Source organism: Mycteria americana, chromosome 16, assembly GCF_035582795.1.
Source record: "Mycteria americana isolate JAX WOST 10 ecotype Jacksonville Zoo and Gardens chromosome 16, USCA_MyAme_1.0, whole genome shotgun sequence".
Classification (NCBI taxonomy): domain Eukaryota; kingdom Metazoa; phylum Chordata; class Aves; order Ciconiiformes; family Ciconiidae; genus Mycteria; species Mycteria americana.
In genome coordinates this window covers 7,161,746-7,176,057 of record NC_134380.1, presented here as the reverse complement: position 1 = coordinate 7,176,057, position 14,312 = coordinate 7,161,746, and the positions used below count along the sequence as shown (strand labels likewise).

Below are 14,312 nucleotides of genomic sequence, written 5' to 3'. Positions count from 1 at the left end.
ACACCAGCAGGAAAAGGCTCACCACATGCAAGGGTGGGACCTCCCTGCAGATAACAACTGGCCAGCCTGCTTCGGAGGCAGCCTTGCATGCCCCATCCCTGGGCAGGCTGCAGTGCCAGGGTCAGGAGTGAGCACAGCCACAGCTCTGCCCCAGCACTGCTCCCTCATGGGTGCTTTGACCAATGCCTAAGTGAGGCTCAAGCCAGAAAACACATGGCTTGTCAATAAAAAGGGCAAAAAAGTAATCTTCCTTCCTCTGCTGGAAGAAGTTTGTTCTTCCCTGTGTTACTCCCCTGTTCGAGCTCGCCACCTCGCAAGGCACGAGAGACAAATCACAGTTTAACAGTGTTTAGAGGCTGTTGATCAAAAACAAGTCAGAGTCACTCCCACAGCCTGTCACTTTGTAGCTTGCCAGGTAGCAAGAGCAGTTTGGGAAGCAGTTGCACAACCCCAGGGGTGCAAGCACTGTGCTCCCCCCCACCAGCTTCTTAGCCAGGGTACCTGCCCCAGCACACATCCCTGGGGAAGGGGGAGCGGGGAGCCTCAGGCACATGGGCTTTTCTGATGGAGAGGAGGGAAGAGCTCCAAGGAAAGATGGAGGTGCTCCCCCAATGCTGCACTCCTCCACAGACAGACAGGAGCAGAAAGCTGGGTGCACCCCTAGTTCATGGTGGAGGGGGGTAAAGCATGTGACTCCAGCCAGCAGGCCCCCAGATAATTCCCCTCCCCTGCATTAGACCTGCTACTCATGTAACACTCAAGTTCCTACCAGATCATGACCAAAACCATTTATTGCAGGAGTTATTTAAACTCAATTATTGCACAGCTTCCTTAAAAAAAAAAAAACAACAGGCAGCAACAAGCACACCTCAGCCCCAGCACAGGCTCTTCTACCTACACAGGACTCTGTTCTTTTCACCCCTGGCTTCAACCAGCCCAGGGCCAAACAAAGCCCAAAGAGCAGAAGAAAGACACCTACCTCCTGCCCAGGGAGCCAAGGCTTCCCCACTCCAGCACCCCCTGCCCTAGCAGCAGAGCACACCCAGCCAGCCCCAGCCCTAGCTTGGCTGCCCCGGGGAATTGTAGCCCCACAGCTCTGCCCCATTTGCTCTCCTGCTGCCAGGGGGCATAAAAGCAGGGCTGGCAGCAGCACACCATCTCCTTAGTGAGAGCTCTGTGCTTGGCTGACTTTCATGGTCTCCCCTTCCTCAAGATCTTGCTGTGGCAGGAGTAGAAGAAAAGCTCCTTCTCTGCTTGGATCATCCTGTCTGCTCATCTCTCCTTATGTGCTAATTGGGGGCTGCAGGCTACAGTAACTCGTTAATGAGGCAGGCAGCAGAGGCTCTCCTAGCTCTGTCCTGCTGGGGTTTGTCTCTCTCCCCAGCTTCACACGGGCTCCCCGTTTGCCCAGGAACCACTTTTCTCTCCATCAAGGCTCAGTTGCCGTTTCTGACTCTGCCTTCCCACTCTGGCCAAGGGAAGACTTCTCTGCTGCTGAGCACCCCTGAGTATTAGCAAATTTTGTTATAGAGTATATATGTATTCCAGTAGTCATCCCCTTTACACCTGAATGAGTTACAGGGGGTTCAGTACATGAAATATAGGTGCGATGGAGGGAAGAGGTAGAGAAGGGAGCAGGGCTATGTGGGACAAGGTGGACATCAGGGAGCATCCCGGCCTGGCTGTGCCTGACTCCCTCACCCATGAGGTTCACTGCTGGGTGCACACAAAGCACCAGAAACTGAGCCTGGCTCCGAAAACAAATTTCCAAAATACTCCTGCATCCATCCCCCTCCCGCTGTCCTTCCTCACTCAGGCTCTGCCTTGCAGGTCCCCAAAATAAGCAGCTCAGGGCTGGCATCTGCCTGGAGGAGATGGTGGTGGAGAAGCAGCTCCACCAGCAGAATCCAGAAAAAATCAGTTCCCTTTGAGGAATGGGTGAGTTACAGGGAGGCTTGTACACCGGGATAGGACATCTCCACTTTTCAGCTGCCTTCTGCAGCCAGAGCTTGGAAATCATGATTTTGGGGCAGAGCTGGTTGCACAGTGTAAATCAGTATCCCTGCCCCTGAAACCAGCCCGGCTGCACGGACCTAAAGTGCCCGAACTCCCATGGCAAGGGAAAACTCGTCTCTCCAGGCAAAACCACTTGCATGGGACCATGTGCATGGAAGAGCTCAGGTTTTCTGCTCCCAGCCGTTTCCATCAGGAGTCAGCCCTTCCAATGCCGAAAGTGTGGAGGTCTCACCTGCCAGGCATTATTTCTGTCTTCCAGGCAGCTGCCCTGAAATGCCACTAATGCTGGAGAAAAGGCAAATTCTTATGCTCTTAAAATTACCCGAGAAAGCTTGAAAGTCTTCAGCTGTAAAAACTTTGGTGCTCAAAATGGCTCTTGCAGAAGGTGCTGCCAAGCACCCCACCTTTGCACACCCCAAGGGTCCCGCACCCTCCGCCCCCTCCACACACCCCCATCGCGCAGCCAGCGGCTATTTCTGCCTTAGCACTGCAGTGAGGGCTTAAATTTAAGAAAGCCATTTAGTTCTTTTTTTAAAGCATGAAAACTACCTCCAGATATGGCATAATGGGATCCACGTACCTAAAAAAAAAAATCCAACTGATTCCTCCCCCCGACTTCTTCAGAGAGGGGTGTTATTATCTCCAGTAATAAATGTTGGAGCAGGAGGAGCAATATGTGATTTTCTTTTTTTTCCCTTGTTCCACATGAAATTTGTGGCAGAAGTTTGGCTGCGTGGGTGCGGAGGGGTTTGCTTTCCCTTTTTTCCCAGCAATGGCTGGAATCTGACTGGATGCTCGTTTTCATTACAAATTCCAATGATGCTTGTCTGTGCCATCGTTGTTTGTTCCCTGTGTGCGTTCAGCTCCTGACCGAACACAGGAGGAATTTTGCTTATATAGAAATATAACCTTATATAGGAATAACCTGTAGAAATAACCACAACTGTCGTACCACAGATACCGACTTCTGGCTGCCTTTGGTTTTGACAGAGCAGGGATGTTCCACATGGCTTCTTGAATAAAATAATTACAAAAATACTGAAACAAAGCTTTGCAGTGATGAACAAAGTTAACGAATTCTCTCCAAATGAAACCTTGAAATACACTTGACAGCCTCACAAATAGATGCTCACCCCTGTGACCTGTTTTTCAGGGGAGCGGGTTGTCACGATGGATGAATTGCCCAGCACTGGGCAGGAGCAGACAAAATATGCACAGAGGAGGGCACTGGCACGCAGGGGGCAAGAGCGTGACCAAAGTGCAGCCCCATGGGATGTCCCGGTGCGGACCAGTGCCGCAGCAGCCGGTGGTGGGGCTGTGGGTTCGTGCTGGAGCAGCGGAGTCCTTGCCCTTAAAGATCTGGGTTCCCACGCTGCTAGAGGCTGCCTAGGCACCAGCGAGGGGCTGGACCCACTTTCGGGGCGACGCTCTGCAGTAAACCCTTTAGCGAGGTGCAAAACTGCTGTACAAATACAGCCAAATACAGCGTTAGATCCTATCGGATTCTCAGTTGATGTCACTGATAAAGGAGCGATACTTTACACATAAGAACGTATTTAGTGGGTGCCACAAAATAAATTATCAGCAAAGCAGAGAAGCGCAGGGTCACGGTTACAGCCCATCCGTGTACTCCCAGCCAGGGGATCCTTGGGGGGTGGGAGGGAGAGAGCAGAAGCAAACCTCCCTGGGGGCTGTGGGACCAGGGGGGTTGGGGGAGCTGCTTCCAGCAGCCACGCAGGAGGGACAGGAGCACCTCTGCCGTCTCCTTTGCACCGAGGCCCTAATGCACCGCACGCTCCACGTGGGTCCCCCTGGCATTTGGATATAACAAATGCTTTTGGATATAACATTTCTTGCTGTCCTGCTTCCCAGGAGCTGCCAGCTCTGCCTGGCATCGGCATGAAAAAAAGTCAGTATGAGGTGACCAGCGGGTTTGGGAGCTTCAGCCCGTGTGAATAACACACCCAAAGGGGCAAGCGGGGTGGGTGCTGGGTGCAGGGAGCCAGGCAGCCCACCCACAGCCACCAGCCCACCCTCACCTCCTGCCGCCAGGCTCTGGCCTGGGCTACCCCAATGCAAGGGGCAGTTTTTTATTCCCAGCACCATGGCTGTATGGGTGAGGTCTCCAAATGCAGAGGGATGATTTGATCCTCATTCCGCTCCGTACCTCCTGCTCAATGTCATCCTCTTTGAGGTTGCTCCAAGGAAACATCCAAGCCTACAAGACCAGCAGCTCTGCTGTCAAGCCAGCTCCCACCTGAGTGGAAAGCCAGCCTGTGTCCCGCTGGCGCTGCCGGCAGCCGGAGCAGCCCGCGGGACCAGGTGCTGGCTCACACGCTCTGCGCTGTGCTGTAGGGCTCTTCTCTGGGCTGTGGGACCAACGGCATATTGGCGTAGATCTGCTGCTCCGGCCGGGACTTCTGTATGCTGGCATATGTTGCCTCTTTTTTCTCTTCCAAATGCTGGGAAAGGAAGGGGATAAACAAAAACCATCCTTCGTGGGGTTGCTCCAGGGCACCACCGTCTGCTGGAACCTCTCTTGGCTGCTTTAAGCACCCAGGAGCAGCTGTGGGGACCGGAGAGGGCACCCACACTATCCAGGGTCATCTGCACCCCAGCTTGGCATGTCCCTTTGCAGCCCCCTCCCCACCGACCCAACCCATCTCGCTGCCCACACCGTTGTCCACCTGCCCCGGCTTTCCACCCACCGGCACTGCTTTGTATTCTCCTACCTTATCGCTCTGCTTGATCTCCGCGTATTCGGTCGCGGTGTTTCCCGAGCAGCGGAAAGCCTCGGCATTGCTGTACAACTGGCTCTCGGCTGTGCCCGCGCAGTGGTTAATGTTCGCGTAGTTCAAGGCATCTGCTCCCTGACACGCGAAGGAGAGGGATGAGCTCTTAACCTACTGCTGCTCCCCTGCCTGCAGCCCACAGCGGTGGGAACATCTCCCGTCCTGCTGCCTTTCCTGATGAGAGCCGAGATGGCTGCAGAAGCACTGGGGGAAAATTTAACCTGCAGCAAGGGCTGACTCAACATTCCCCAGGGGAAATCCGGTTAGTGACACCAGTCCCTCCTCGAAAGCTGGCCGAAAACATTAGAAAATTCTGCCCAAGCAGTGACCAAGGATCAGCTGCCCCGCAGCCTCCTCAGGTGTACTTTGCTGCAGGTTCCCAAGGTTGTTTCACCCAGAGAAGCAGCTCTCATCCTTGGAGGGGCCTGGGGAGAAACCTCTCAGCTCAATCCTAAATTCCCTTCCCAGGAATACTCTGTGATAGTCACACAAAATCCCTGGTTGGGTCTTTCTGTTGGCGAACGGAGCCCAAAGGATCCCTCCCAGTCTAAAGGGCCGTGAACCTGGCTGAAAGCAAGCAGATCTGGCAGCTCGTTTGCCAAGCTCAGGGTGTAACATTTCCCCTCCCCAGGCAAGCTCAGAGCATGCCACCCCAAGACCTCGTGCAGTTTGCCTTACTGTATGCAATGTCCTGTGAGTCCTGTCCATCTCTATAGCTGCTCTGGAAAGGGCTGCACGAAGCACAGATGTAGATAGACATGAGTGAAACCACAGGGAAAAAAATGTATTAAAAACTGCACTGCTGCTGTGAATCTCTCTGTAAAGCAGGAAGGGAACCTGTTGCCCCATCAACCATCTAAACTGGAGCAGTTCTTCAAATAAAACCAGACCGCACCTACCAGCTGGTGACATCCCCTCCCGTCCCTCCCCATCCTTCATACTGGCCTTAAACTTCGCATCAAGCCTAGTGCAAGCCTGGCCTACGCAACTGAGTGCATCTGGAGAAGCTGACGGTGCCCAGACAAACTCAAGTGGGTGCCGTGCCAGGCAGCACCCACCCCAAAAGCTGCCATTCCCTGCTCCTGCGGGGATCAGACCTGTGGGATGGTCCCACCACTCCTTCAGGGGAAGGAGACCTCCTTGGCGGAGGTCTTGGTGACGGACCCAGGAACTGGATGGATCAGGGAGGGAATGGGGAAGGAAAAGGAAATATAGAGGAAAAAACAAGTATAGCAGAAGACAGGCTCTGGTGCAGAAACAGCATGTGTGTGGCAGTGACAGCTTCGCTTACCCTTCTTCCTCTTCCTGGACAGCATTACCAAAATGCCAGCAGCAACTGCAAGCAAAAGAAGAACGACTACAACGCCTGGAGTGAGGATGTGCTCAACCATGTCCAAGCTGCAAGAAAAAAGAGTTGCTGTTCTCACACTTCTCCTCGGAAGCAGACTTGGGAGGAGCCAGCACAGAGCAGGCACACGGGCAGTGGCTGTGGGTGACGGGGCTCACCTGGGGAGGACGGGAAGCAGGCGGGGGGTGGTCAGGCTGCAAGCTGGGCACGGAGCAAAGCAAACTGAAAACTGCAGAAGCAAATGGACACTTGGGTCTGAGAGCTGCTGTGTCTTCACTATCTTAAGGACCAGTTCCTGCACCTAATTTTGCTCTGGTTTAGCTCCACTGTTTGTTGACCTTGTTATAATGGGCAACCAGGCAAGGCTGGTGTGCCAGCTACCCCTTGAGTGCGCTGATGGGAAGTCTCAGCTTTGCCCGCTTCCCGCATCACCTCCAAGAGGCAGGAGAGGAGGGAGGAAGCTCTGCCGCTCCGGTCCCATGCTTTGTCAGCTATCTCTGCGGGGCTGCATGTGACTACAAAGCAGAACAGGACCCAGCTCAGCACTTGGTTTCCCACAATAAAACGGTCTCTCTCAGTTTTGGGGAAGGAAACGGGGTTAGTGTTGCAGTCAGAAACCACTTCTCACATGGTGATAAACCTGCGCCTCGCTTAAGCTGCAAGATGGACAGGGGACAAGCAGGGCTTTGCCAGGGCCAAGCAACCAGGGGCGCTGAGATTATTTTCCGTGCGGAGTGGCTGGCTGAGAGGATGAAACACTGGTCTCTAAAGGCAACAGCAGGAGGTCTGAATCCTTAACCGAGGTGTGAAGAGCCTGGAGGGTTGCAGGGCTCCAGCTGCACCAAAGAGACCTCATGGAGGGAGGTGGCTGCTACAAGCAGGAGCTGGTACTCACTGTGGAGGGCTGGAGCCTTCATGGTGGAAGAGAGTTGATTGCGATAGCACAGCTTCCCCCTGGGGAGTTGTCTGTGTGGAGACTGATACAGAGCTAGTGAGATCGGGGTGCTTGGTGGTCAGGGTGTAGGGCAATGCTGGGGAGGAGGAGGAAGGAGCTGTAACAAAAAGAGGAGAGGCTCAGTCAGTCTCCCTGCCTCCATGGGGGAAAATGCTGTGGGTTTTGCAGTGAGTCAGAAGTGACCCACTTACCATCACACCAGGAGAAGCTGGGTCCCCTCTGCCATGTCCAGAGCACGCTCCTCGAGGTGGGAGGGCTGTCATCCCCTGCCCCTGCCCAGGAGGCTTTTCGTGGTCCTGGTCCCCCCCCCCAAACGTGCACACACACGCGTGCACACAGCAGAGTTCACCCTGCAGGAAAGGGTTCCGGGCAGCCCGTGCCCAGCCCGGCACCAACACAACAGCACCATACAAGTGTCCCACTGCAGGGGCTGGTCCCTGGTGAGGGGGATGGAGAGGGGGACACTGTCCCTGGTGAGGGGATGGAGAGGGACGTTCCCTAAGCCCAGGGCCTGGTGCCCACAGGCACTGGCTGCCCCACAGCAGGAAATGGGGTGGCATAGTGGGGTGAGGAACTCCCTGGTGTTATAAAATAAAGCAAGGAGAGCAAAGACAGGGCTAGCGGGATCTGATGAGAGGAGGAAATGGGGCACGTTGAGCAGGGTGGTGCACCCCAGCGATGGGGGTGGCTGACCCTGAGGCACCAAGAAGGGGCCATGGGGAGACCTGGGCACGGGGAATGGGTGAAGGCAGCACCTGCTATGACAGCAGACTGCTGAGCCCTGGTGACACATCCTGGGGCTGCCCCACGGGGCTGGGCACCCACCTCCTCCAGGTTGCCCCTCCCTGCGGCCTCCACTCCCAGCAATTGCAGGGGACACACAAGTACTGACCTGGGGACACGATCACCTCCACATCGTCACTAATATCACGATGGGTTCTGCCTGTTCGCACCCCGCAGCGGTAGGTGCCCGTGTCCCTCTTGGCCAGGCCCTCCACGGTCACCGTGAACACCTGCTGTGCGCGATTGTCCCAGATGGAGAATCTGCCCTGCCGTGCCATGGTCTCGTGCTCCGAGGTGATGACGATGTCAGTAGAACAGGTAAAAACTGATCCCGGTTTGCACCAGAACTTCGGCTTTGTCTGCTGGTCGGCCCCGTACGTGCAGTTCACCGAGAGGGACCCCCCCAGGAATCCCCGCACGGTGCCGGGCCCCGTCACCGCCCAGCAGCCTGCGGAGACACACGGAGCCGCGGGAGTGCCGCCGCCGCCACCGCCTCCCCGCCCGTCGGGGCCGCCCCCCGGAGCCGCTCCGGGACTCGGGGTCTCCGGCCCGGCCTGGCCTTACCTGGCAGCAGCATCCAGGCGAGCAGCGGCAGGAGCTGCATGGCCACTCCGGGACGGCGGGGCTCGACGTCCTGCCGCGCCCGCTTCCTTGCCGCGGGGCTCGGCCTTTCCCCGGGGCCGCCCCCGGAGAACCGCCCGCCCCGTCGGGGCGGAGCGCCGGGACCCCCGGGGCTGCCTGACCGCGAGGGCTGCCGGAGAGAAGAGACGGAGGCGCGGAGCGGTGGCGGAGAAGCTTTACTGCAGCCGGCGGCGGCGGCGGGAAGGGCCCGGCGGGGCCCCGGTGCTGCCCCCCCCGCCCGCGCCGTCGGGGCCGGGGCTTCCCGGGGCGGAGCGGCACCGGCTGCGGCCGGGCTGTCCCCGCCGGGGGCTCAGCCGCCCCGCAGGCTGGCCCAGAGCACGGCTCCGCTCATGGCCGGCAGCGCCAGCACCTGCAGCCCGGCCAGCACCGGGAAGTAGCGGAAGGGGCCGGGGCTCCCCCGCGGAGCGTCCGTCCCCGCCGCGGGCGGCCGGGGGGTGGTGGGAGGGAGGGCGGAGGCCGGGCTCAGCGACGGGTCTGCAAATGCGAAGAGGGGACAGATGCAGCGGGTGCCTGCCGGGCACCGATCCGCCCGTGTCCCTCTCCATGCCCCCACGCCCAGGGTACCGTCTCCTCCCGCAGCCCGGCCCCGGCCCCCGACGCGGTGGTCACTGGTGCTGTGCGGGGGAGGGACGTGCAGGGACTGACCTGGGGACACGATCACCTCCACATCGTCACTAATATCACGCTGGATTATGCCCTGTCGCACCCCACAGCGGTAGATGCCCGCGTCCCCCTTGGCCAGGCCCTCCACGGTCACTGTGAACACCCGCTGTGCGCGATTGTCCCGGATGGAGAATCTGCCCCGCCGTGCCATGGGCTGGTGCTCCGAGGTGATGATGATGATGTCAGCAACACAGGTAAAAACTGATCCTGGTTTGCACCAGAATTTCGGCTTCGTCTCCTGGCCGGCCCAGTATGTGCAATTCACCGAGAGGGACCCCCCCAGGAATCCCCGCACGGTGCTGGGCCCCATCACCACCCAGCAGCCTGCGGACATACATGGAGCTGCAGGAGTGCTGCTGTTGCACCAACACATCCTGCCCCATGGGGCCCGTCCAGTGTGGAGCTGGAGCCCCAGGGGTGCCCTCAGCCCTACCTGGCAGCAGCATCCAGGTGAGCAGCATGGGCAGGCTGGCATGGGCCGCGTGTCAGGGCAGCCCTCCTGCCCCTCACACTCCTTCTTTGTTGTGTCTCTGGGGCCTTGCTTCCTCTTCTGCCTGGGGTACCAACTCCATTGCTGCTGGAGGTTTAGCAAGAGTGTGGGGTTTCTTGTTTCCTTTAGTCTCAGCTGACTTCCTGCCTCCCTTGTCACTGAGAGCACTGCCGTGCACTGTCCCCTGAGCCTTGCTGTCCTGCTCCTGCCCCCGACCCTGCCCCTGCCCCAGGGGCTCCCCTTTCTGCCCCCAGCATGGTCCCCATGGCACGGTGCAGTCCTGCCTCTCCCTGCCTCGCTGCCACACAGCCCAGCCTCTCTGGCCAGGCAGGGTGCCCCACGGGGGATCTGCCTCTCAAGAGGTGGCTCAGCCCTGCACAGGGACCCCCTGAGCACCGAAGATGCCCCCAGGCTGGGCAGCAAGGGTGGCACAGTGCTCCTGCATCGGCACCCTGTCCCCACCATGGGAAATGCAGAGGGGGAGCCCCAGCCTCTCCCGTACCTGGGCAGCTGGATGTGAGCACCCATCCCCACTGCCCTGGCCAGCATGTCCCCCTGGGCTGTCCCCAGCACAGCCCCTCTGTGGCTCGGTAGCCCCATGCCCAGTGCCCTGATTGGGTCTTTCCAGGGTTCCCCCCCGTCCCCATCCCTTGTCTCCAGTCTCCCCCAGTGTCCTCCCTCCCACCCATCGGCGACTTGCTGAGCCTGCGCTGGGTTGGGCAAACCCTTCGGAAGAAGCTCCCGGGGGTGATGAAGGGCTTGGGGACAGGTGGGGACAGGCAGGACAAACGCAGCCCACGCCCAGGGACCAGACCTGTGCTGGGCGTCGCAGGGTCTTTCTCCTACAGCCATGGGCTGGTCCTGGCTCAGACCAAAGCCTCACATGCAGACCTGCTGCCGGTACCATCGCATCTCTGGCCTTAGCAAAGGCGAGGAGACAGCTTTATTGCCAACGGTTGGTTCTAGTTTAGTGGTGTTGAAGGTGTTCCTTGGTGGAGACACAACTGAGCTGTCCCTGTCCTTGATTTGTGCCTGGCCCTGAACCCTGGCCCCCGACAGTGGCTCTCTGCAGGCAAAGGCTCCCTGCCCTGAGCATCACCCAGGCCAGGCTCTGGGCTGCTGCGTGTCCCTGTGCGGTTGCTCCCGGGTCCCTTCCCCTGCAAGGAACAACCTGGGAGCCCTGCGGTTCCCCGTGGCTCTGCCTTGGAGCTGCCCCTCCATCCCCTCCACACATGGTATTTCTGGGGCAGAGCTGTCCCCGCCTGACAGTGCCAGGGGCTGTCCTCGGATGGGGCACTCTGGGGACGGGAGGTCTCACCCACTCTCCTGGTGCTCCCTTCCTGGAGCTTCCCCGCTCCCGCGTGTTCACCCAGGAGGTGGCACCGGCCAGGCCCAGGAACACGAGGCCCTTCAAACCCACCAGGAGCAGACAATAAATGAGGAGTTGGGACCCCAGCGGGTGGAAGCACAGCCCTGGCCCCTGCGCTCCCGGCACACTCTCAGCACCTAGCCAGCAGGAGCAGGCAGCGGAGCGTCAGGGAAAGCGAGGTGCGGGTCCCGTGACTGGGCTTCCCACCGTGCTCCCTCCCGGGCAGCCAAACTGCTGCATCTGCAGCGGAGGTTTTGCCACATGGGGCTGGAGCAGGCTGCGAGTTCCTGGTTCATGCCTGCTCCTGGCACCTCGGGCATTTTGGTTCCTTAAACAACGCTGAAGAGAAACAACTCTTCTCCAAAGCTTTTTGGGGAGACACCAGTGAAGCTAGTTGTGCCATGAAATGCGGGATGTGGTGTAGCCCCAGGGGGGATGGACATGGCCACGCTGCTCTCCTGATGTGGCTGCTGGTGCCATGCATAAAGAGCAGGGTTTCTGCAGGGTTTCAGCAGTGTGAAACTGCATCTCTTTTTGGAGATGCAGAACCTGGAAAATAACAGGAGTAATGAGAAAAGGAGCCCACGGTGCAGCTGGGTGCGATGTGAGTTTTGCTCTTAGGCTGAGGGTGGAAAGTTGCTGTAGTGTGGGAGACAGTTGTGGAAGGACACTCTTCCCCAGGTCTTGCTCAGCTGCAGGTGAGCTTGGAAATGTTTGGCTGGAGACAGGCGTTTGGTTGCAGCTGGCAGGGCTGGCAGGGCTGAGGGCTGCTCTCCCTGTGCCAGGGCTCGGACGGGCCGTGGTGGAGCAGGTGCCTGCATGGCACTGTGTGACCCCATGTCCCCCCCTCACCACGCCGCAGCATGTCCCCACATGGCTCCACGCGTCAGCATCAGCAGCCACCAGAGCCCCAGGTGGTGCCAGCAGCCGAAGGAGGGAGCACTCACACAGACAGACAGACAGACAGACAGGCACCTGCAGGATACCCGGGCTTTATTGCAAAATTGTCTTCAGTTGGTAGCTCCAGCTCAACAGACGCAAGCTCTCTGCACCCCAAACCCTCCCCTCTCCAGCGCTTGGGCTGCCAGGAGGGGCCGAGGCTTCACAGGGGGAGAAGCACCCGGTGCTGAGCAGCTCCCGGTGCCAGGCAGCTGTGACGGGTGGCGCAGCGCCGGCAGGGTGGGGGGCAAGAGGGCAGGAGGGTGTCCCTGTGGCTCCAGGGCGAGGTGCTGCCGGCCACCTCCAAGAGCTGCAGGTTTTCCCGTTCGTGGCTCCTGTGCCGGCTCCTCACTCAGGTGGCCCTGCACGCCAGGGCCAGTGCCACGGGCACCTTTGCACTGAGGAGGAACAGCAGGTGGGTGATGCCGAGCTGGGACCTGGGCAGGAGAAAGGAGATGATGCTAGAGCTTGAGTAGGGTGTGGGCAACGAGGATGGGGACTGGGGCACTTGCATGTCTGCCAGCTGCCCCGCTTGCCCCCAGGATGGTCCTTGGGGCTGCTGCAACCGGGGGGGACCCAGGGCTGGGGGATGCACGCAGGGGAAAAGGTGTCTTAGGCCAGGGGATGCTGTTGGGGGCTTGCCTGGACCCCAAGCCCTGACTCACAGCACTGGAGGCTCCCCACAGCCTGTGGGGCACAGGGGGTTGGTGGCCAGTGGGCTCACGTTGCTGCCCTCGGTTGTGGTTGAAATAGCTGCGAAGAAAACACGGAGAGTGAGAGCAAAGTGGAGACCCCCGCACCCTGTCCTGCCCCCTGCGCGGGGGGTCTCTGCCCCAAGACTTTGGCTGTGGAGGTGTGGGAGGTGGAGATGGGGGTCCCTGGGCAATGCACTGGGCACTGGGGAGGAGGAGGTAGGAAAAGGGGGCTTTAACTGGGAGGGACTGGAAACCCCAAAGGGTGGGCTTGTGGAAGCAGAGATGCTGAACGGGAGTGAGGGAGAGGCTCTGCTCTGTAGGAAGCTCTGTACAGCCTCCTCTGTCCCTCATCCAAATTGGCGCTGGGGCAGCCTCCAGCGGGTCTTGGTGCCTGGAAGGAGCTTGTTCCCGCTTGGACGAGCCCCGTATTCCCTTGACTGGGGAGGCCCTGTCCCCAGCGCTGTGACCCAAGTGATGGTCTCCATTGGACACCCCTGCTTTGTTCCCAGCCTCGCTTTACCTGCGGAGACCATCCAGCTTGGTGTTGTGCCACAGGCTGAACCACAGGCTCCTCCTCACCCTGCAGGAGTACCAGCCTGTATCCCCTGGCGTGACACCACCCGGCATCACTGTGAATGAGTGTGCTGCTTGGTTGTCCCCATCGGACACCCTGTCCTGCGTCACCGTGACCTCCAAGCCGTTGGTTTGGGCAGTGTAGGTGAAGCAAAACAAGAGGAAGCCTGGGCGGCACCAGTACTTGGGGTAGAGCTCATAGCCCAGGACACAGCCAGTGAGCCGCCCTGCTCGGCTGTCGCCTGCGCAGGGCCCGTCACTGCCCAGCCGCCTGCGGGGGACAGGGAGAGGTGCTGCGAGCAAGTACTGGCATCGCCTCGGGGCACCGGGAGGGATCTGAGCCCAGGATGCTCGGGGCACCCTGTCCCGAGGGAGGCTGTGTCTGTGTACCCGCTGTGCCGGGGAGCGGTGCTGAGATGAGATGTCTCCTGTCATTAAAAAAAGAGCCGCTATCAAGCGTGCGTGTTATTAAACGAGCAAAAAGCCTTATTACCAGGGTTCATATGACAGCAATACAAGCACATCTCAGAGATCACCCCTTGTAGCCGTCCACTGGCCACAGGAAGAGGATGGTATCAGCTGGGCTCTTGCCGTGACCGTGGTGGCCTTCCTGGGCTGGCTCGGTCCCAGCCTCTCTGCAGCTCTGCCAGAGCCCGTGAGGTTGGGAACTGCCTGACCTGTGGTCCGGGTCTCACCTGGGAAAAGGGTCCAAACCAGGAAAACCCTTATTTTCCAGCTTCTCACTCCCTACGCAGATTTTTCTGCATGGGTATTCATGAAGCACCCTGCGGGACGGAGCCAGGTTCACACACACCCGTGCGTCCCAAGAGTTTCCCAAGCCTCCTTCTCCCATTGCTTCCTTGGGCAGTGTTTACCTGCAGGCCCTCGATGTCTATTTTAAAGGTGGTTGCTTCCTCCGCTTCGCCCGGGGACCATGACTCACCCTGGGAGTGTCCCATGCGAGAGACTCTCTGCTTTCACTCTGAAACAGCCACTGGCTCGCAGCAAAACGCCAAAATGCAGTGGGTTCCTCTGTCGCGATGCCCA

At 59.0% G+C, this 14,312-nt stretch overlaps 2 protein-coding genes across 2 annotated transcripts; both read right to left on the bottom strand.

Annotated features, from left to right (window-relative positions):
- Positions 1-1,063: 1,063 nt before the first annotated feature.
- Positions 1,064-8,735, bottom strand: LOC142417880 (uncharacterized). The gene is made up of 7 exons (XM_075519000.1): positions 8,459-8,735; positions 8,004-8,342; positions 7,052-7,208; positions 6,100-6,206; positions 5,487-5,539; positions 4,749-4,886; positions 1,064-4,478 (listed from the first exon to the last, which is right to left on the bottom strand). The coding sequence occupies exons 1-7, from the start codon at positions 8,496-8,498 to the stop codon at positions 4,347-4,349; spliced, it is 966 nt and encodes a 321-aa protein (XP_075375115.1). The 5' UTR covers positions 8,499-8,735; the 3' UTR covers positions 1,064-4,346.
- LOC142417881 (CMRF-35-like molecule 4) lies at positions 8,676-9,621 on the bottom strand. The gene is made up of 2 exons (XM_075519001.1): positions 9,182-9,621; positions 8,676-9,010 (listed from the first exon to the last, which is right to left on the bottom strand). Exons 1-2 carry the CDS (start codon positions 9,570-9,572, stop codon positions 8,826-8,828), a joined length of 576 nt encoding a protein of 191 aa, XP_075375116.1. The 5' UTR covers positions 9,573-9,621; the 3' UTR covers positions 8,676-8,825.
- Between the last annotated feature and the right edge of the window lie 4,691 nt (positions 9,622-14,312).